General features: G+C 41.2%; 1 protein-coding gene across 4 annotated transcripts in view; it reads right to left on the bottom strand.

Moving 5' to 3' along the window:
* Positions 1-20,839, bottom strand: part of LOC129707738 (pendrin-like) — a 63,989-nt gene that overhangs the window by 26,802 nt on the left and 16,348 nt on the right. For all 4 annotated transcript variants that reach the window (XM_055652989.1, XM_055652990.1, XM_055652992.1 and 1 more), the window contains 5 exons: positions 20,325-20,508; positions 9,907-10,046; positions 9,025-9,135; positions 824-1,008; positions 555-719 (listed from right to left, as the gene is read on the bottom strand). In XM_055652989.1, the coding sequence (XP_055508964.1) occupies positions 555-719; positions 824-1,008; positions 9,025-9,135; positions 9,907-10,046; positions 20,325-20,508 (785 nt within the window). The remainder of the gene's footprint in view (positions 1-554; positions 720-823; positions 1,009-9,024; positions 9,136-9,906; positions 10,047-20,324; positions 20,509-20,839) is intronic.

The following is a 20,839-nucleotide window of genomic DNA, read 5'->3' as shown; positions in this document are numbered from 1 at the left end:
TAGGTGATTGTAAAATGCTGCATTTGCAATTGGATGCCAGTGATTCGTGGTGTCATGCAAGGATCGGCTCTGGGATCCTTATCGTTTGTAATATATATGGATGACTTGCGGGTGAATTTGGAAGATCACTAAGCTCGTGAATGGCATTTCGATTGGCAGAGTTGTTGAAAGTGTGAAAAGTGGTCTCAAACTGCAGAGATCAGGGTACAAGTGCATCGATCCTTGAAAGTGGCAATGCAGGTAGACAACATAGTTAGGAAGGCATGTAGGATACTGGCCTTCACTAGTCCAGGCCTTGAATATTGAAGTAGGGAAGTTATGCTCCAACTTTATAAAATCTTGTTCAGATCTCAGCTGGAATACTGAGTACAGTTTTGGTCACCACACTACAGGAAGGATGAGAAATTGAACAGTTATTTTCTGATTACTTGGACAAAAGCTAATTGCAGCAACTAACAATGTCGCAAGTTATCCTGTGATTTTAATATATATATAACAGTATATTATACACCATAAAATATACTGTTCAGAAGAGTAGATAAAAAAATACTCACATATATGACAGAAAGGATACCTATGTAACTCTGTGTTGGCACACTTAACACTAATTTCAGTTGGGAGACAAAGACATGAAAGGCCGCTGCTGTTGTAAATCCTCCCACTAACGGAACGGAGAGGTAGCGAACAATGAAACCAGCTTGGGCAGCCCCAAGTGCAAGCTAGAATTTGAGGAAAACAACTGTTATCACCAAGAGTAATTTTAATAAGATGTGGAAGCTGTTGAAGAATAGTCTCATCTCATCAACAATTAAAAATGCACTACCTGTATAATGCCAGCAAGGACGGTGACTGTAGATGCAATGACTACTCTTTGGGCATCCCTGGCAGCAATATCCACGACTGTTTCATTGCTGAATTCTGTCATGTTGCTCGAAATCAGGAATTTTTCATCTGGTGCCAATGATAGAATCAAAGACCCTATCATCAAGCTGGTAATTGGGAAAGGACCTATGCAAAGAAAATGTACGTGTCAAGATTACGTTTTCAATCGAAATATTCCGATAATAAGGAAACGTACTCCCTTTCATCTTTATAACCTTCTCATTCCTCCATGGAGTAAAGAGGTCATGCAGATACAAGCGTCACGTATTCCAAATGCCCTCTGGTCAAAAAAAGAAGCTTCACTATTTAATACCGTTCTATACCCACACAAATGCTAACACATCAGTTTCCAATATGACACCATTACCAGGCAATATACAGAGATTTGCCATTATTTCACTATGTATAAACACAGTTCAAAAATAAATAGGCTTTGTTAAAGCAACTTATTAAAACTGACCAACTTCCATGACTGAATTCCATATAACCTGGAAAATGTAAAATAAAATGCTTGTATTCCAATAAATGTAGTTGTAATATTTCCCCACAAAGGGTGTGGAAAAATATCAAGTGCTTAGGAAGGAACTGCAAATGCTGGTTTAAACCAAGGATAAATATAAAAAGCTGAAGCAACCCAGTGAGTCAGGCAGCATCTCGGGAGAGACGGAATGGGTAATGTTTCAGGTCGAGACCTTTCTTCCGGTGGGCGGCGCGACTCTCGTCAGCAGCGGCCTCTGCAGTCTGTCCGCGTTTTATTATTTTCTGTCTATGTTTTTATGTAGTTTTTGTTATTTTTTTGTTGGGGGGGTGTGTGTGTGGGGGGGGTGGGGTGGGGGGGGGGGGGGGGGGGAAACTTTTTACATCTCCCCCTGCCCGGGAGACCCGACCTTTTCTTTGCCGGGTCTCCGTTGTCGTTGGGGCTGCAACGAGGAGCGGCCTCCAACAGAAGAGACCGGGGACTCTGGTGCCGACGACTCACCATCGCCGTCGCGGGGCTGGCCGAGTCTGAAGCGGGTGGAGCGGTGGAGGAGCACTGCTGCTGCTGCGGCCCGACCGGAGAGTCGGAGGCTTCAACGGCAGGTCTGTGGACGGCGGCACCGGGAGCCCGCGGGTCCCTGGAGGGAGACCGCTTTTCAGGGCTCTTGCAACGGCGACTTCCCCCGCCCGAGTTGCGGGGTTGAAGAGCTCCTGGAGCGGGGCCTGACATCACCGCCCCGCGCGGCTTGGAATGGCCGCGGGACTCTGCGAGCGCACGCCAGGGGCTCTAACACCAAGACCCGGTGTGCGACCTTGCACCACCCGGCGTGGCTTTAATGGCCGCGGGACAATCGCCATCGCCAGCCGGGGGGCTTTGACTTTGAATCTGACATCGGGGGGGAAGAGTGCAGTGGAGAGATAAGTTTATTTGGCCTTCCATCACAGCAATGTGATGGGTGTTTATGTAAATTATGTTGTGTTGTTGTGTCTTGGGTCTATGTGTTTGTAATGTATGGCTGCAGAAACGGCATTTCATTTGGACCTCAAGGGTTCCAAATGACAATTAAATGTATCTCTTATCTCTTTCTTCAGACTAGATGTTTGAAGAAGGGTCTCGACCCAAATCATCACTCATTCCTTCTCTCCAGAGACGCTGCCTGTCCCGCTTACTCCTGTTTTTTGTGTTTATCTTAGGAGAAAATATATGCAGCATCCATTTGTTTGAAAAACAGGATAATGTAATTCAACCCTTTGAGTTTGTTCAGCCATCCCATATATCCCATGATCCTAAGAATCCAAAGATCTAATAATCTGCCTTTAATATACTGGCGCCTAAATATCACCACTCTCTGCAGAATTAAAATACAAAGATTTACAAGTTGACAAGATTTCTTGTCCAAAGTGATTCCTCATTCGAAGACTCTGATTTTCCTGGTTCTACAGTCTCCAACCAGAAGAAACATCCTTCCAGGATCATCTCTTTTGAGAACTTCAACAATCCTACATTTTTCATCAATATTACTTAATTTTGCGAATTTCATGGCATGTGTTGTCATTTTATTCCTTATCCTTATATGAAATATAATCTTCCTGGGTGAAATTCGTAGCCACAGAATAATTAGTGTGGTAGGAGGATATACCTGGTGTCAAATCCAACCTAGAATGCAAAGGCTATCCAGCTAGACCTCCTTCAAAAAACAATGCCAGTTATTTCCTTTCAGATACTTTGCCAGCTCCCCTATGAATACTGTAATTGATTCCACCTGCACTAGTACACTGATAATACATTCCAGACCAACAATTTACCATGACAAGATTTCATGACATTTCATGTCATGTTTAAGAGGAACTGCAGATGCTGGAAAATCGAAGGTAGACAAAACATCAGTCTGAAGAAGGGTTTCGGCACGAAACGTTGCCTATTTTCTTCGCTATACTGATATCCAATTCAAAATGCTTTCTACTAATGCTTTAGTCAATTTTATACCTAAAATAGTTCACAGCACTCCATAAACAAATTCATCAAAGCCAATGCAAAAATGTTAACAGCAAATGTTCTCATTCTCCAATTCTTCCTATAATTTGATTTGCATTTGTTCACTGAGCTTCTAATGTATGACCAAGGATATTCTAGTGTCTCTGAATAGCAAGGGTTCCTAGGACTCACTATATTTAGTGTTTATTCTAAAAAAAAATAAAAAAAAATCACATTTCCTATTTAGTTTACAAATTTCGTTGGGTCTCACAAACTCAAGATTCGGGCACTTGTCACAATGCTGCGAGGTAATCATACTACTTATTCTCTGCCTATTCTCCTTCTCCCATCTTTAGTAGCAGGCTTATATTTGCTACCCTTCTTTCCTTGGCATCCATTTCTGGACAATCAAATGCAACCCTATTCACCTTCCCTGTAGCCAAATATCCAAAATCATGAGGAGACCCACGGGATTTGCCAGTTTTTAACTCCATTAATTTCTCCTGTTCTGCTCCTTTGCTAATACACCATTTTTTTTTACTGTTTATTCTCAATTGATCCTTAATTACTACTACTTATGGAATATTATTTGCATTCTGAGTCTTAACTTCTTTTTGTCCATCATTTATGTTTCAAATGTTCGGCCAGGCTCTTGCACAGTGGACAGCCTTCTCGTTTGCCACTGCTAGATCTTCCAAGCAGCATTGTTCACCAAGAAGTGGCCTCTTAGTAGGTGTGGTACAAATTGTACAGATGTTCCACATTCACATTCTGTGTCTGCTGCATCTGCATAGCCCCATTTGCTCATATTGGTCTTGCATCGGCCCATCCCTGTACAAAGCCTATTGAGAGATTTCCAGGGCTTCCAGTCACACCTGTCTTCCAGTCTTCCTACAATTCCAGGTGGTAACTGTTCCTTGGTTGGGATTGGCATCTTTACATGGTGGTAGTTTTCACTGCGTTTCTTTTCCCACAGGGCTAGTCTGGTTGCTTAAGGAGACTGTGACAGTGGCTGGGCTGTGTGAAGGAAGCTCTTCCTCGACTTCAGCTGTTTTGGGGCTGGGTGATGGGAGTAACAGGAATGGCGGTTGTCCCCAACTTACCTACTACGTCCAGTTCTACCGGCAACTGATCTGCGGATTCCTGGTGGAGCAATACCGGCCAAGACATGCAAGCTATCCACATCCTTTGGTTTTAGGCAGCCAGTGATGCATCTGCAGCTGTCATTAAGGGCAGCATCAACTTTCTTTGCATGAGATGTTCGCTCCCAAACAGGACCAGCATACTCTGCAGCAGAGTAGCACAGTGCAAGAGCAGTTGACCGCAGTGTGGATGCATTGGTATCCCACAGCGAGTTTGCCAGCTTGCGTAGGAGGCTTTTCCTCATCCTCACTTTGCCCTTCACCCTTTCGATGTGTTGCTTGAAGGAGAGGGTTCGGTCCAGAGTGACCCCAAGGTAGACAGGGTAGTCACAGTGTCTCAAAGGGGCACCATTCCATGTTAAGGACAGCTTCCTACCAGCTTTGCCATTACAAAGGTGGAACAGGCTAACTTGGGTCTTAGCAAGGTTTGCCTTCAGTTGGTTGTCCTTGTAGTAGTTTTCAAGTTGACCAAGGATGAAGAGATGGTAGCTTCTACCTCATCGATGTGAGTTTGTACATTTGTACATTTTCTGCCGCATTCATGTTTCTTCGTTTAACCTCTCCTGTACATGTGCACAAGAATTGCTTATTCTAATTAATCCTTTTCTTTTTGCATGCTTTTACAACTCGGGTTCAATTTCCCACTCTTCTACCTTCTTTATTTTCCCTCCCCACCCAATTTGTTGTTGATCATTTAGTGAATTCTAAAATCCTCCCCATCTTCAGACTTGGTCCTGTTTCTGACAACAAATCACTACAACATTCAAATTTCCTCATTAGCTGCAGATGGATCAGTTTTCCCATAAACTATGATCCGTAAGGAATGTACATTAATTTTAACATTACTTTATATTTTTGCTATTATTCAGCTGGCTGCATGTTTTAATCGTTTCCCAACCTTAGTCCATTGCTCCTCATATTTACAAAGCTGATTGTTCAGAATTAAGATCCTAATTTTGAATGCAACTAAATTATTTAAACCCACCATAAAATTCTAATCATATAATCATTTCTCTCCAAATATTCCTTCATAAAAAGGTTATTAATTAACCTCGTCTCACAGTTTTAAATCTCATAACGTACAGACTGTTCCCATGTTGATTTCTCACCATTCTGATCCAGAAAACCCTTTTTAAGGTAGTCTGTAAAATCTTCCTCCATATTATAACTGGCAACTTGGTCTATGCAATCTACATCAAAAATCCTTGTGATTACTGAATTATATTTGTTTAATGAAGCACTTAATTCCTGGTTTATACTCTTATCGCAAATGTTATTTTCCGCAGCTGAGATTTCTCAGCATCGCCCAAATTGCATCCTTGAGATAAATCACAAAATAATTAATATAGCAAGATGTTCGTACTTGCAGGGAATATCTGTTGTGCAACGTAGGCAGATTGTGATGTTAGTCAAATAGTAGGGCCGATTTGAAACTAGCAATGCCATTTTGAAGTTCAGAGCAGACAAAAGTTAATCCGTTTTCAAGACCTCTGCCATGATTCAGTTGCATAGAAACATAGACATAGAAACATAGAAAATAGGTGCAGGAGGAGGCCATTCGGCCCTTCGAGCCAGCACCGCCATTCATTGTGATCATGGCTGATCGTTCCCTATCAATAACCCGTGCCTGCCTGCCTCCTCGTATCCCTTGACTCCACTAGCCCCTAGAGCTCTATTTAACTCTCTCTTAAATCCATCCAGTGACTTGGCCTCCACGCCCTCTGTGGCAGGGAATTCCATAAATTCACAACTCTCTAGGTGAAAATGTTTTTTCTCACCTCAGTCTTAAATGACCTCCCCTTTATTCTAAGACTGTGCCCCCTGGTTCTGGACTCGCCCAACATTGGGAACATTTTTCCTCCATCTAGCTTGTCCAGTCCTTTTATAATTTTATATGTTTCTATAAGATACCCCCTCATCCTTCTAAACTCCAGTGAATACAAGCCTAGTCTTTTCAATCTTTCCTTAAATGACAGTCCCGCTATCCCAGGGATCAATCTCGTGAACCTACGCTGCACTGCCTCAATCACAAGGATGTCCATCCTCAAATTCGGAGACCAAAACTGTATACAATACTCCAGATGTGGTCTCACCAGAGCTCTATACAACTGCGGAAGAACCTCTTTACTCCTATACTGAAATCCTCTTGTTATGAAGGCCAATATTCCATTAGCTTTCTTCACTGCCTGCTGTACCTGTAAGCCAACTTTCAGTGACCAGTGTACAAGGACGCCCAGGTCTCGCTGTACCTCCCCCTTACCTAACCGAAACCCATTGAGATAATAATCTGCCCCCCTTTTTTTTGCCACCAAAGTGGATAACCTCTTATATTCTCTTTAGTATTTGTGTTTTCCATCCTGGGGTATAAGGTTCTGAATGTCTACCCGATCTGAGCCTCTCATCACTTTATATACTTCTATCAGGTGTCCACACATACCAGAAAAACAACCCAAATCTGTGCAACCTCTCCCAGAAGCTAAAGTCCCCTTAAATGAGCACCATTCTGGCAAACCTCCTCTGCACCCTTTTCAGACCCTCCACATCCGTCCTGTAATGGGGTGATCAGAATTGCACACAATATTCCAATTGTGGCCTAACCAAAGTCCTATAAAATTGCATCACGTGTTCTTGACTCTCGTACTCAATGTTTCGACCTATGAAAGCAAGCATACCACATATATTCTTTACCACTTTATCTATTTGTTTTGTCACTTTCAGGAATTTGGAATTTTGGACCCCAAGATCCTTCTGTACATCTAAAGTTACATTTTTATAAGTGTATACAAGATGAGAAGGGTAGTGCATCTGCATAAGCAGGATGTTACCAGACATCCTTGCTGTCCCACATGCATGTTGCCAAGGTTTGGGATGGAGTACTGCATGCCACATAATAAAATCACTAAACTATCATTATGAATGAAATGCTGTATCTCATGCAAGTAGTCATTAATCAGCTTTACATATTTCCTAACTGCCTAATTACTATGTGCCTATGATATTATACTGTCTACACAGTAGTTGTAACATGTAGAGTTGAAAGCTCACAGCCGACAACATGGGCATTGCAGTCATAGCAATACCTTAGAAATCCCAATACACCATTGTATGACAGAATGATGGATCACTATAGCATGTTACAACCCCTTATGATTTGCAGGGCTGTACAATATTTATAAACTAGAAGTTGTTGCCTTCTTTCTGTACAAAGCTCAGAAGTACACACAACTCGTTGCATGCAAACCTTTTGGTGGACTTCTCAAAATATCCCTTTTTGGGTATTCCTTCAATATTCCTTTCTAGGTAACTACACTGCATGCCAACATGCAATTTTTGCAGCAGAGCACATGCTCAACCTTGTACATATCCTCTACATTGTTTACAAGCGATTTATAACTGGTGTCTCACCACATCCTGTTCCAGGCTCTTTGCCATACTCTAAATTCACAAAGTTTCAGAACAGCTGGCTATCAACTTGAAATGATTAACATGTGTTCCACAATCTGTGTTTTTTGCTGTTCTTCCACCGACTACAGATTGCACTTCTTCAGTTACTTGGAAGGAGAAAACCACAAAGGGTCATGTTATGATGTGGAGGGAAAGCGGGAAAGCACAAAATGCATTTTTGAACCATCTGCATCTTTAGTCCCATAAGTTCGAAGAACATATGAAATGAAAGAAGGTGGACAATGAAGATGAGGTACAAGGACACCATATTATCAATGGTAATAGACACAAAATGCTGGAGTACCTCAACGGGACAAGCAAAATCTCTGGATAGAAGGAAAGGGTGACATTTCAGGTTGAAACCCAAGGGTCTCGACCCAAAACGTCACCCATTCCTTCTATCCAGAGATGCTCCAGCATTTTGTTTAGACTAGCATCTGCAGTTCCTTCCGACACATATCAGAAATGGATTCAGCCTTAGTGCTGTCCAGTCTCAGCAAGTACCATTCCAATAGTACCCATCACCATCATCCACATTGGGGTTAAGACGTGCTGGCACCCCACTCGCCCTCCTCTTTGCCTCATTAGTGTTGCCACCTTATACAGTGGGAGGGGAAACACTCCGACTCCAGTTAAACAAGCTGCAATCCCCAAAAATGACGTTATTTTCTGCCAGTGTGGATGTTCAAAACCCCGTTGCTGTCTATAATTTTCCACTAGCCACCGTTACTGTCTACCTTCAATACTAGCATCCCCGCCAAAACACATTTTTGGTCACTCATTTAAAGCTTTGTGCTTTAATTATTTTAAACTCAGGTATAGATTATGGTAATTTAGCGTTCTACCCCTGTTTGCATAGCATTAGCACTTTGTAATTTTGCTCCCACAACATATTCAGGTTGGTTCTTTTCCTTTCTTTTTCTGGAGAAACATTTTCATTTAATTTCCGTCTGTTCGTTTTACCTTTTTTTTTGCAATCTTAAGGCTCTGCCCTCATCCAAACTCTTGCCTGTGGTGCATAGAGGGGGGGGGGGGGGGGGGGGGGGGGGGGGGGGGGGGGGGAAACAGTAAAAGTGCTCGAAAACTGGCACAGCATATACTCACCCACTGCTAAATGCTTTGATGTTCCCAAGAAGAAATAAGGTAAAATGGGGAAAAAAGCAGAATACAGACCAAAGCCAACAGGAACTTCAGCCAATAGAGCAAAAGCCAGACCTAAAATTAAAAAAAAAAAGTTTATTGCCATAACACTTTCCATTGTTTCAATATCTAATATATGTCAACACGGACAATGCAAGAGATAAATAGTTCCAATCAAGACTTGTCTCCTTGACACCCAATCTTTGAAGTCTCTGCCAGCAGGATATGTTTATCTTGTGATAATGTTTCTTTATAAAGTTGTGTTTCAATTTGACTCCAGAATACAAATGTAGAGTATAGAACAGTACAACACAGAGACAGCTCCTCTGGCCCACAATGTCTGTGCTGCACATAATGCCAATATAACAATTACATTTATTTATCGTTACAGTTGCAAAATCCGTTATGATGCACTCCCTTAATACTACTAAATAAAACCTAAGCAGTAAAAAACATATGTAACCAAGGAGTATATTGGGTGTATATTGGTAATGATCAATGCATCAATGTATTTGTGAATCCCTTTCTTTTGTAACCAATGAAGGACCTGTGTATTTGTGCTTCAGAGAGAAGAATAAACTTTCTCTTGCTGCAAACTTACAAATTTGAGAAAGGCACATATTTTTTCATAAAGTACCATGAGTGCTAAATAATACATAGGAATAACTAAAGAATTAGTTTAAAAGTTTAATAATTAATAACTTTGTGAAAAGGAGAAATAATTTTCATTACCAGTTAAATTAACTGACAATAGAAATTACAACGGTGTGGATTACAAAAGCAATTAATTCTTACAATTTCTTTTAACTCAAAATTTTAAATGTGTTAATTTGTAAACACACATACCTTGTAATGTTGCAATCAGACCAGTGCTCAGACCAGAGATAATGTCTCCAGGCAGCCATTGCTTCAGTTTGTATTTGGGCAACCAATCCAGTACAGGAAGCAGAGACTTAGTAATACCCAGCGCCCTTTTAGTTGTGCAACTGCGGTGAAAATAAAAATTACAAAAATCATAAATATAATCTGATGGAATATATGAAAAAAGGGAACCAAAGGTAAAGGCATTGTAGCTCAATTTACAACTGTCAATCTCAACATTTATCAAGTTATCAAGTCTCCTTTGTATAAGTTTCCTTTGTAACATGAGCCAAACCAAAACAAAAACCGAAGGTAGCCAAAACAATCTAAATATATACACAATAAACACAAAAGATCATACAATGCCCTCCATAATGTTTGGGACAAAGACCCATCATTTATTTATTTGCCTCTGCACTCCACAATTTGAGATTTGAAATAGAAAAACAATCAAATGTGGTTTAAGTGCACAATGTCAGATTTTATTAAAGGCTATTTTTATACATTTTGGTTTCATCATGTAGAAACTACAGCTCATTTCAGGGCACCATAAGTTTGGGACACATGGCTTCCCAGGTGTTTGTAATTGATTAGGTGTGTTTAATTGCCTCCTTAATGCAGGTATAAGAGCTCTCACCACCTAATATTTCCTCCAGTCTTTCGGAAACTTTTATTGCTGTTTATCAACATGAGGACCAAAGTTGTGCCAATGAAAGTCAAAGAAGCCATTATGAGACCGAGAAACATGAATAAAACCTTAGGCTTACCAAACCTTAGGCTTACCAAAATTAATTGTTTGAAACATCATTAAGAAGAAAGAGAGCACTGGTGAGCTTACTAATCGCAAAGGGACTGGCAGGCCCAAATGATGTTGTGACTGCTTCAATGATTTATTTATCATGGCTACCTCCTAAAATTCCCTGCATTAGATGATGGTCCTCTCCTACATAGTCTGAAGAAGGGTCCTGACCCAAAATGTCACATAACCATGTTCTCCAGACACCCTCTGAATGACTCCAGCATTTTGTGTCTCTTTTTCCTACAAGGTGGTGTCTATCCATGTACCTTTGCAATCCAACAACATTATTATCACTATGAATCCCACCATCGACTTCCTGGGGTCACTATTCACCAGAAAAAAAAACATCAACTGAACCTGCCACATAAATATCAGCTGCAAGAGTAGATCCGAGGCTGGGTATCCTGTAGAGACCACACCTGGAGTATTGCGTACAGTTTTGGTCTCCAAATCTGAGGAAGGACATTATTGCCATAGAGGGAGTGCAGAGACGGTTCACCAGACTGATTCCTGGGATGTCAGGACTGTCTTATGAAGCAAGACTGGATAGACTTGGTTTATACTCTCTAGAATTTAGGAGATTGAGAGGGGATCTTATAGAAACTTACAACATTCTTAAGGGGTTGGACAGGCTAGATGCAGGAAGATTGTTCCCGATGTTAGGGAAGTCCAGGACAAGGGGTCACAGCTTAAGGATAAAGGGGAAATCCTTTAAAACCAAGATGAGAAGAACTTTTTTCACGCAGAGTGGTGAATCTCTGGAACTCTCTGCCACATAGGGTAGTTGAGGCCAGTTCATTGGCTATATTTAAGAGGGATTTAGATGTGGCCCTTGTGGCTAAGGGGATCAGGGGGTATGGAGAGAAGGCAGGTACGGGATACTGAGTTGGATGATCAGCCATGATCATATTGAATGGCGGTGCCGGCTCGAAGGGCCGAATGGCCTACTCCTGCACCTAATTTCTATGTTTCTATGTTTCTAAATTCGTGGTCATTATTAACAAGGATCGGAGGGAGAAGGAAAGAAGACTAGAGGAAGTAAGAAACTAATCCGCACATCACTCAATTTTATGGTGAGAGAATAAATAAGCAGTGCACTAAGAAATTATTAATAATCAAAAAACTGCAGATGCTGGAAATCTGAAATAAAAACGGAAAATAATCAGTGGCAGAACACAATTCAAGAAAGAGAAAGTGCTTGTGCAATCTGGAGATTTCTGTATTTTAATTAACAGTGTAGGTAAGAGAGAACCAATGGAAGTGGTGAATTTTGATTTTCAATAAAGTATTATAAAGGTGACGCAGTTAAGCTGTTACATGATATTATCAGTCATGAGATTTTGGAAAAGATGGTCTGAGGATTGGTTAACAGAATGAAAAGAGCTGGTAAAACAGGTCTATGCAGGTTACAATTTTTCTGCCAGAATCTGTGTAGGGGGTTTTAGCTATTTACAAACAATATCTATGAGATGGGGACAAAGTGCCATGCTTCAAGCTGCATCATGTTACAAAGCTAGGTGAGAATGCGGGTTGCAAAAACAATGACAGGCTGCCAAAGAATAGCTTAAATGGACAGCCAAAAATAACTAGTCATTCAACACTCCAGGAGAAAGGCCATGACATTTCATCTATACCATTATGACAAATCTCCATGCCCAAAAAATGATAAACTAGAACATGGAAATATGAAGTTATTAAATAGGATAAGACACCTTCAAAAATAGAATAACTTCTAAAGACCAAGAATCTGGAAAATGATTGTACAAATGATTAAGAGGAAACAGGCAGCACAAGTCATTTTAAGGGGAATATGGTATGTGTTTCATTATTGCAATATAATTGGATAGGAAAAGAAATTAAATACAATTAATTGGGACTTTGATGTGGCACTGTATACGTTTAGCCTCCTGAACAAAGGAAGATATCCCTGCTTCTGAGAAAATGTTACAAAGTTTTTAAGAGATTGATTCCTGGATTGAGATTGGGTTTTTTTTTAAAATTAGCTTTCCCCTACAAAAGGCCCAGATTATCAGAAGTTTAGAAGAAAATGACATGGTTTCATTGTAATACACAACAGTGAAGATCTGGGACAGTGTAGAATTTGGTCTCAGAGGGTTGGCCATATAATGGAATTGAAAAGAGGGCATTTGCATTCAAAAACCTTTACACTTTAGAACCCTACACCTGAAGGGTGGGAATGCTCAATCGTTAAGCATTTCACTAGAGATCAAAAATAAAATTGGATACCAAGGAAATTAAAGCATACTTTGTTCAATCATGGACGAAATAAGCCAAAATGGAAAATAACACAAATGCTGGATTTCGGACATAAAATACTGGAAATATTCTGCAAGTCAGGCAGCAGCTGTGGAGGGAGAACCTGGGTAAATATTTCAGATCCATGGCTTTACATCAGTACTGGAAAAATTAGAAAATTACCGCATTTAAAGTAGGAAGGAGCCGGGAGAATAGAAGAAATGCCTTTGATTGGATGGACCAACATTGTGTTTTTGATGTAATCTAAAATGCTTTTCTTTTGTTCTGTTCACCACACCCAATCTCTGGAACTTATAGTATGCCTGTTTTCTCACTTTTCCAGTTCTGACGAAAGATCATTAATATGAAATGTTAACTTTCTTCCTCTGCAGACGCTCTGTACCTGCATCATAGCCTGTACTTGTGCTCACTCCTCTGCTGTGTATTTCTAGCATTCCATGTTATTAAGGCTTTGAGCGACAATTGATTTGCACCCTAATTCCAGCCCTTTTCCTTTGCGGTGTGTGGCATTTCATGTAGGGCATTTGAATGTGGGCAGATAAGTGGCATGTGGAGCAGGCAAATACCAAGGAGTGGTTATCTTGATCAATAACATCACCATTGTCATTCATTTCGACCAGACAAATAAGCTATGATTCACAAGCACTTTATCTTCTCTTACATGACATCGACAGATTGTGTGACAAAAACAACCTTGATCTGTGCACCAAGACAAATTTTCCTTATGTTCATCCCCTCTTTCTGCACCATTGCAGTGTAAAACACATGTCGACTCACTTCTTCAATTCCGCTTTTATTGAAGACTGAGAATGGTAGTCCTCTCACAGGAGACCAGGCCATCAAAGCGCCTAGTACAATTAAAGTCATTGGGGGGCACACAAGACAAAGGCACACCCTGCACCAAAAGTCAGACAGCAATTATTTTGCCTCAAGACACCTGTGTAGGAAATCTTAAGGGTATTGACATAGACCTAATCTCGGTGATCTCTACCCCATTATAATGAGAGAAAATGAATTCACTAATGGCTGTGAAGTAAAATGTTCAGTTTCCAACCCAACTGTTTGAATAATCAAGCAATGCTTGCCTTTGTGTGACATTGCATGTATAGCATTTGTATGTGGGCAGGTAAGTGGCTTGCGGTGCGGGCAAATACCAAGGAATGGTCACAGTGATGAATGCTGTGGTGCATGTTTATGTTACATGTTGTGTCCTGTTTATGCATTTTATTATTTTGTTAACCCATCTTTATGCTTTGTATGGAACTGATTTTTAAATTATGTAAAGCACTTTGGGGTCAACGAAAATTGACTATAAATGTGCTATATAAATAAACTTATTATTATTAATATTATTATCTCTAGGAATAACATCACCATTGACATATTCCCCTGCATCATCTGGTAGGGAAATCATTAACTGGATATTTAACTGGAACAACCATGTCTTTATTGTGGCTGCAAGAATGCAATGATTATGACTTATCTCTTGACTAATCAAAGTCCATCCATCATCTAACAAATGCAAGTCAGGAGTGTGATGCAATACCCTTCTCACTTACCCAGATGACCAATCCAGCTCCAAACCCAAAAATATAATTCATACAGCATTTTTCACATCCTTACACAAGATATCCCAAAGCACTTAACATCCAATGAAATAATTGAGGTGCAGCAGCTGCTAATGTGTTGTGAGAAATATAGCAATAGAAGCCTCAACTACACTCAAGTTCTGGTGCAAACTTTAATGGGCCCCATTAATGTATTGTTATTTGTACAAAATTAAACATTCACAATTATTATGAACACCACTTTAGAACAATTCCTCAAGAATGAAACATCCCTAATATTGACTGGGAGTTGCTTAGTGCCAATGGCTTAGATGGGGCAGAAATTGCAATAGACAATAGATGCAGGAGTAGGCTATTCGGCCCTTTGAGCCAGCACCACCATTCAATGTGATCATGGCTGATCATCCCCAATCAGTACCCCGTTCCTGCCTTCTCCCCATATCCCCTGATTCCGCTACCTTTAAGAGCCTTATCTAGCTCTCCTTCGAAAGTATCCAGAGAACCGGCCTCCACCGCCCTCCGAGGCAGAGAATTCCACAGACTCACAACTCTCTGTGTGAAAAGGTGTTTCCTCATCTCCGTTCTAAATGGCTTACCCCTTATTCTTAAATTGTGGCCCCTGGTTCTGGACTACCCCAACATAGGGAACATGTTTCCTACCTCTAGCGTGTCCAAACCCTTTATAATCTTATATGTTTCCATAAGATCCCCGCTCATCCTTCCAAATTCCAGAGTATACAAGCCCAGCCGCTCCATTCTCTCAGCATATGACAGTCCCGCCATCACTGGAATTAACCTTGCGAACCTACGCTGCACTCCCTCAATAGCAAGAATGTCCTTCCTCAAATTAGGAGACCAAAACTGCACACAATACTCCAGGTGTGGTCTCACTAGGGCCCTGTACAACTGCAGGGGGACTTCTTTGCTCCTATACTCAATTCCTCTTGTTAAAAAGGCCAACATGCCATTCGCTTTCTTCAATGCCTGCTGTACCTGCATGCTCACTTTCATTGACTGATGAACAAGTACCCCCAGATCCCATTGAACTTCCCCTTTTCCCAACTTGACACCATGTAGATAATAATCTGCCTTCTAGTTTTTGCTACCAAAGTGGATAAGCTCACATTTATCCATAATAAACTGCATCTGCCATGCATCTGCCCACTCCCCCAACCTGTCCAACTCACCCTTCCTTATCATAGCATCCTCCTCACAGTTCACACTGTCACCCAGCTTTGTGTCATCTGCAATTTTGCTAATGTTACTTTGAAACCCTTCATCTAAATCATTGATGTATATTTTAAATAGCTGCGGTCCCAGCACCGAGCCTTGCGGTACCCCACTAGTCACTGCCTCCCATTCTCCCTCTCCCCCCTTTCTTAAAAAGTGGGATAACATTAGCTACCCTCCCATCCACAGGAAATGATCCTGAATCTATAGAACATTGGAAAATGATCACCAATGATCATTTGATCAACTTGCGAGAAAATTGTCAAGTTGCGAGTTGTATCCAAGAGGGTTTCATGAAACAGAATGTGGATAGTCCAAACTGAGAAGGGAACACACTGGACCTTGTAGAATGAGTCTGGCCTGGTGACTGATGTTACATTGGAAAATAATTTTGGGGACAGTTCAGTTCAGTTTATTGCCACATGTACCGAGGTACAGTGAAAAAGCTTTTTGTTGCATGTTAACAGAAAGACAATACATGATTACAATCAATCCACTCACAGTGTATAGATACATAAGGGAATGAAGTTTAGGGCAAGGTAAAGCCAGCAAAGTCCGATCAAGGATAGTACAAGGGTCATCAAAGAGGTTGATAGCAGTTGAGCACTGCTCTCAGATTGTGGTAGGACGATTCAGTTGCCTGGTTACAGCTGGGAAGAAAAAGATAAAGAAAATAAAGAAAAAGAAAAAAGGCTAACAACTATGTTTTATTGGTGTTTTGAATAGGGAGAAGGCAGGACCTTGCAGAAAGGAACCACATTGGAGTAAAGCAAACTAAAACATTATTAGGCAGGAGCTCAGGAGGATACATTGGGAGTAGTTGATATTTGGCAAGTCCATATCTGAAATGTAGGAATTGTTTAAAGGCCAGTTGATCAAAGTTGAGAACCAGCATGTTCCAGTAAAGAGGTGGATTACGGAAGGCAAAGTAAGCAAATCTTGGATGAACGAAGAGGTTATAAATTTGGTAAGAAAGAAAAAGGAAGCGCACACGAAGTTTAAGAGAATAGAATCAGGCAGGCCCTTTAAGGAATATAAAAATAAGAGAAAATAACTCCAGCAGGCAATTAGAGGGATAATAGGGGGCACAAAATGGCTTTGGTGAGTCTGATTAAATCCCAAGGCTTTTTATACCTACATTAAACACAAGAGGGTTACCATGGAGAAGGTAGTACCACTCACAGATGAAGGAGTAAAATTGTGCTTGGAATCTGGGGATGTAGGAGAGATGCTAAACAAGTACTTTGCATCTGTTTCACCAAACAGGAAATGAAGATCAGTGTGGAGAACACAAATATGCAAGGGTAATTTGAGATTGAGAAGGAGATGGCGTTGGGGCTCTTGAAGAGTATTAAGGTGGATATGTACTTTGGATGATAGGATTTATCCCTGATTATTGAGAGGGGCACGAAAGAAAATTGCAGGAATCTTCTTTGCGTCTTATCTAACCACAGGCAAGGCCTGGAGGATTGGGGCATAGCAAATTCTATTCCTTTATACAAGAAGGAAAGTAGGGGAAATCTAGATATTTATAGGCTGGTGAGCCTCATGTCAGTGGTAGGGAGAAACTTGAGAGGTTTCTTCGAGATAGGATTTTTCCCATCTGGAAGAGAATGGGTTAAATAGGGTTAATTCAGTCCGGCTTTATATGTGGCAGGTTGTGTCTTTCTAACTTGATCAAGTTTTTTGAGGAAGTGATGAAGGTGATCGATGAGGGTAGGTCGGAAAATGTTTTCTGCAGGGATTTTAGTATATCTATATTACTAAAAGTCTGATCTTGACCACTTCCTGTTGTTCACACACACACACACACGTATATATAAATGTATATGTAAATTCCATGTAAATGTGATGTGTTGCACTTTAGAGAGATCGATTACACGGCGAAAATATGCATTTAATGGCATGACGCATAACAGCAGTGGGATCTTGGGACATTTGGAACATCAATGTGTGGGATTATCTAGAGGCAACTATAAAGTAATTTTGTTTTCAATTATGCTAAAATCACCCGAGGTTCCATTTGAGTTATATTGGTCGGTCTGTTACCAATGCCAATCTGCGTCTCTCGGGTACCATTTTATGGAATTCACTAGCGGGGAAATATATATTTATTAGCTACCACCATCAGCCACCATGCATGCACAGGCTCAGAATCATATACTGGGTTTACACATTAACTCCTTGAACAAACATTGATGAGTTACGTAGCAGTACTGTGTTCGGTTTTGGTCACCCTTCTATAGGAAGGATGGCGTTAAGCTGGAAAGAGTGCAGGGAAGATTTACGAAAACATTGCCAGGACTTTATTCCTTTGATCACAGGAGGCTGAGGGGTGATCTTATAGAGGTGTATAAAATCACGAGGGAATAGATAGGGTGAATGTACAGAGTATTTTACCCAGGGTAGGGAGAACCAAGAACCAGAGGACATACGTTTAAGGTAAGAATGGCAAGATTTACCAGGAACCCGAAGGGCAACTTTATCCAATCAGCGGGTATATGGATTGAACTTTCAGAGGAGATAGTTTAAGCAGGAACCACAACAACATTTAAAAGATATTTCGACAAACATATGGATAGGAAAGATTGAGGGGGATATGAACCAAATGCAGGCAAATGGGACAAGTCTAGTTGGGGCATCTTGGAAGTCATGGACAAGTTGGGCCAAAGGGTTCATTTCCATGCTGTAAACTATATGAGGTTCTCAGAATCAGATCAGTGTGGGGTGGAGATCTCTCACTGCACCAAATATCCACCTCAAGCAAATAGGTTTACAGGTGCACCAAAGTGAACCCACCTTTGTATTTATAACAGTTCAACTATGAAGGGATTATACCAAATGTAGAATTTGCCATAAATATGCTAGACTGGAATTTTTCAATCATATAAGCACATTTGATACAAAATGATCTTTGCCTCTTCTCAGCAGAGATCCAGAGAACTATATCCAGAAAGAGGTTTCGTCCATCAGATCTAGTTATGAAAAAAGTTAAGACAATTTTTTTTTTAGCATTTCAATTAATATGCTTGAGGTCTACATGATGTGCTGGACTATTACACTAAATTTAGGGGATTCATCTCCTTCTCGTTACCATCTTCGTAAGTGAACAGACAAGGACATGGCTATATTATAGAATTTGCTAGCAGCACGAAGCAGGAACTCACAAAGCGCACTGCAGTAAACGATTAATCAGTGCGTCCATCATGAAGGAAGGGATGTCAGAATGAGGGAGGGAGTGGTGAGACAGGACCAAGATGTGACTGGTGAAGGAGGGGTGAATGAAGATGGGCAAATAAACCAAATAAGGGGGAGGGTAGAGAAAGAATGCAGTTGGGAGGTAGAGACATGTTTATTATTAGATGGACACAGACTTAAGGAAATAAGAGGCAGATGGAGCACGGGGGGGGGGGGGGGGTCGGGTAGAGGAGGGTGGGGAAACCTGCTAGAGGCGACAAGCCTCCAGCAGCCGTCTCCAACTCCACCCGGCTCCATCTACTCATCATCCTTCATTCCTCCGTCCACCAATCACCTCTGGTTCCTGCCTCTTCCCCCGCTCCACTCTTGGTTCCTGAGGCAGGATTTAGACCTAAAACGCCAACAGTTCCTTTCCCACCTTCCAACGGATGCTGCTTGACCTGCTAAGTCCCTCCAGCAAATGGACTGGCTCCAGATTCCAGGGTCCAGTCTCTTGTGCATCCAAGTTAAAAGAGGATCTGACCAAGGTGGAATGGAATCAGACTGCCAGAAGATAGTTCCATGAAGAGTAGCTCACAAAGCAGGCAAATGAAGGATAGTCAAAACTAGAGCGCTCTGACTGGCTTGGGGTATAGATGAAAATGTTCAGGAAAGAAATAGTCATCAGGTTGTTAATACGAAAGTGAACCAAGTTGAAAGCAGGCAATAGAGTGAAAAAAATCAATATGGAAACAACAATGTAAGGTATTAAGGGTATACATTACAAACATTAGTAAATATACACAGGGTTAGCAATGAAAGCCAAAAAAAAAATGTATAGGCGAATGTCATTTGATTTGATAAAAAAACATAACATTTGATTTCATACAAAAATCCTGCCAAATCTTAGGGAAGAATTTGCACGGAATGAAACAAAGACCTGCGGTTGTCTTGATCCGATGACAAAGACGCTAAACCCTTAAACCTAGTTTTCATCCCTATACTCTGGATTGAAGTTCCCGTTACTCTGACTGGCGTCTATGCGAGCCGCTTGAATCAAAACAGTCGCACATGTACAGGGCTCTAAGAAGTTGTACTGGGTATTTTTTCCCCGCCTCCAGGCCACTCCTCCTTTGAGACCACCTATTTCCCGAAACGCTTGGTTACTTTTCTTAATCTCTCTTTCGGTTACCATTCACCTTGCTACTCCAATGAAGCTCCGCGAGTTGATACTCCAAACAAACTCGCTGGGTTTTGCATTGGGCTGACACATTTAAAAAAACTGTTAAATACACTGTGGACGAGACCGACTTGCTAGAGAGAACCACCAAACCCGGAAAGCTTCAACTAACCTGCATCTCTTTGCCAGCCGGTCGCGTAAAGTTTTAGGCACCCTCACTTTTCTTTCATTTTCCTCGAGGAAACTGTTTTCAGAATAAACGGAACGCGCCACAAAATAGTTGTCAGTGAGATTTTCCGTTGACGGCATGTCGGTGCTTCCAAGACTATCCCGCTCTCCGAACAGGTGGCTGGTGACTGAAAGAGAAGGTGTTTCGATTACAAAATATTAACACGCAAGGGGTGGTGCCTTCGAATACATTCCTGCAACGATTCGAAAAGGAAGTTTTAACATTCGGAGGTAGACCACAAAATACTGGAGCAACTCGGCGGGTGACGCAGCATCCCTGGAGAGTAGGAATGGGCGACTGTTCGGGTCGAGACCCTTCTTCAGACTATTAACATTCGGGTTTGACATTTTTACGGAAAGTTGCTCAAATTTGGTAGATTGCAATTATTCGCGTGATGTGCTGTGCCGGATATTAATTCTACCACAGAGGAAGAACGGGTGAGGGTGATTTTAAAACTC

This window comes from Leucoraja erinacea, chromosome 22, assembly GCF_028641065.1.
Source record: "Leucoraja erinacea ecotype New England chromosome 22, Leri_hhj_1, whole genome shotgun sequence".
Classification (NCBI taxonomy): Eukaryota; Metazoa; Chordata; class Chondrichthyes; order Rajiformes; family Rajidae; genus Leucoraja; species Leucoraja erinaceus.
Note: the sequence above shows the minus strand (reverse complement) of the source record. Positions and strands in the feature narration are given on the sequence as shown.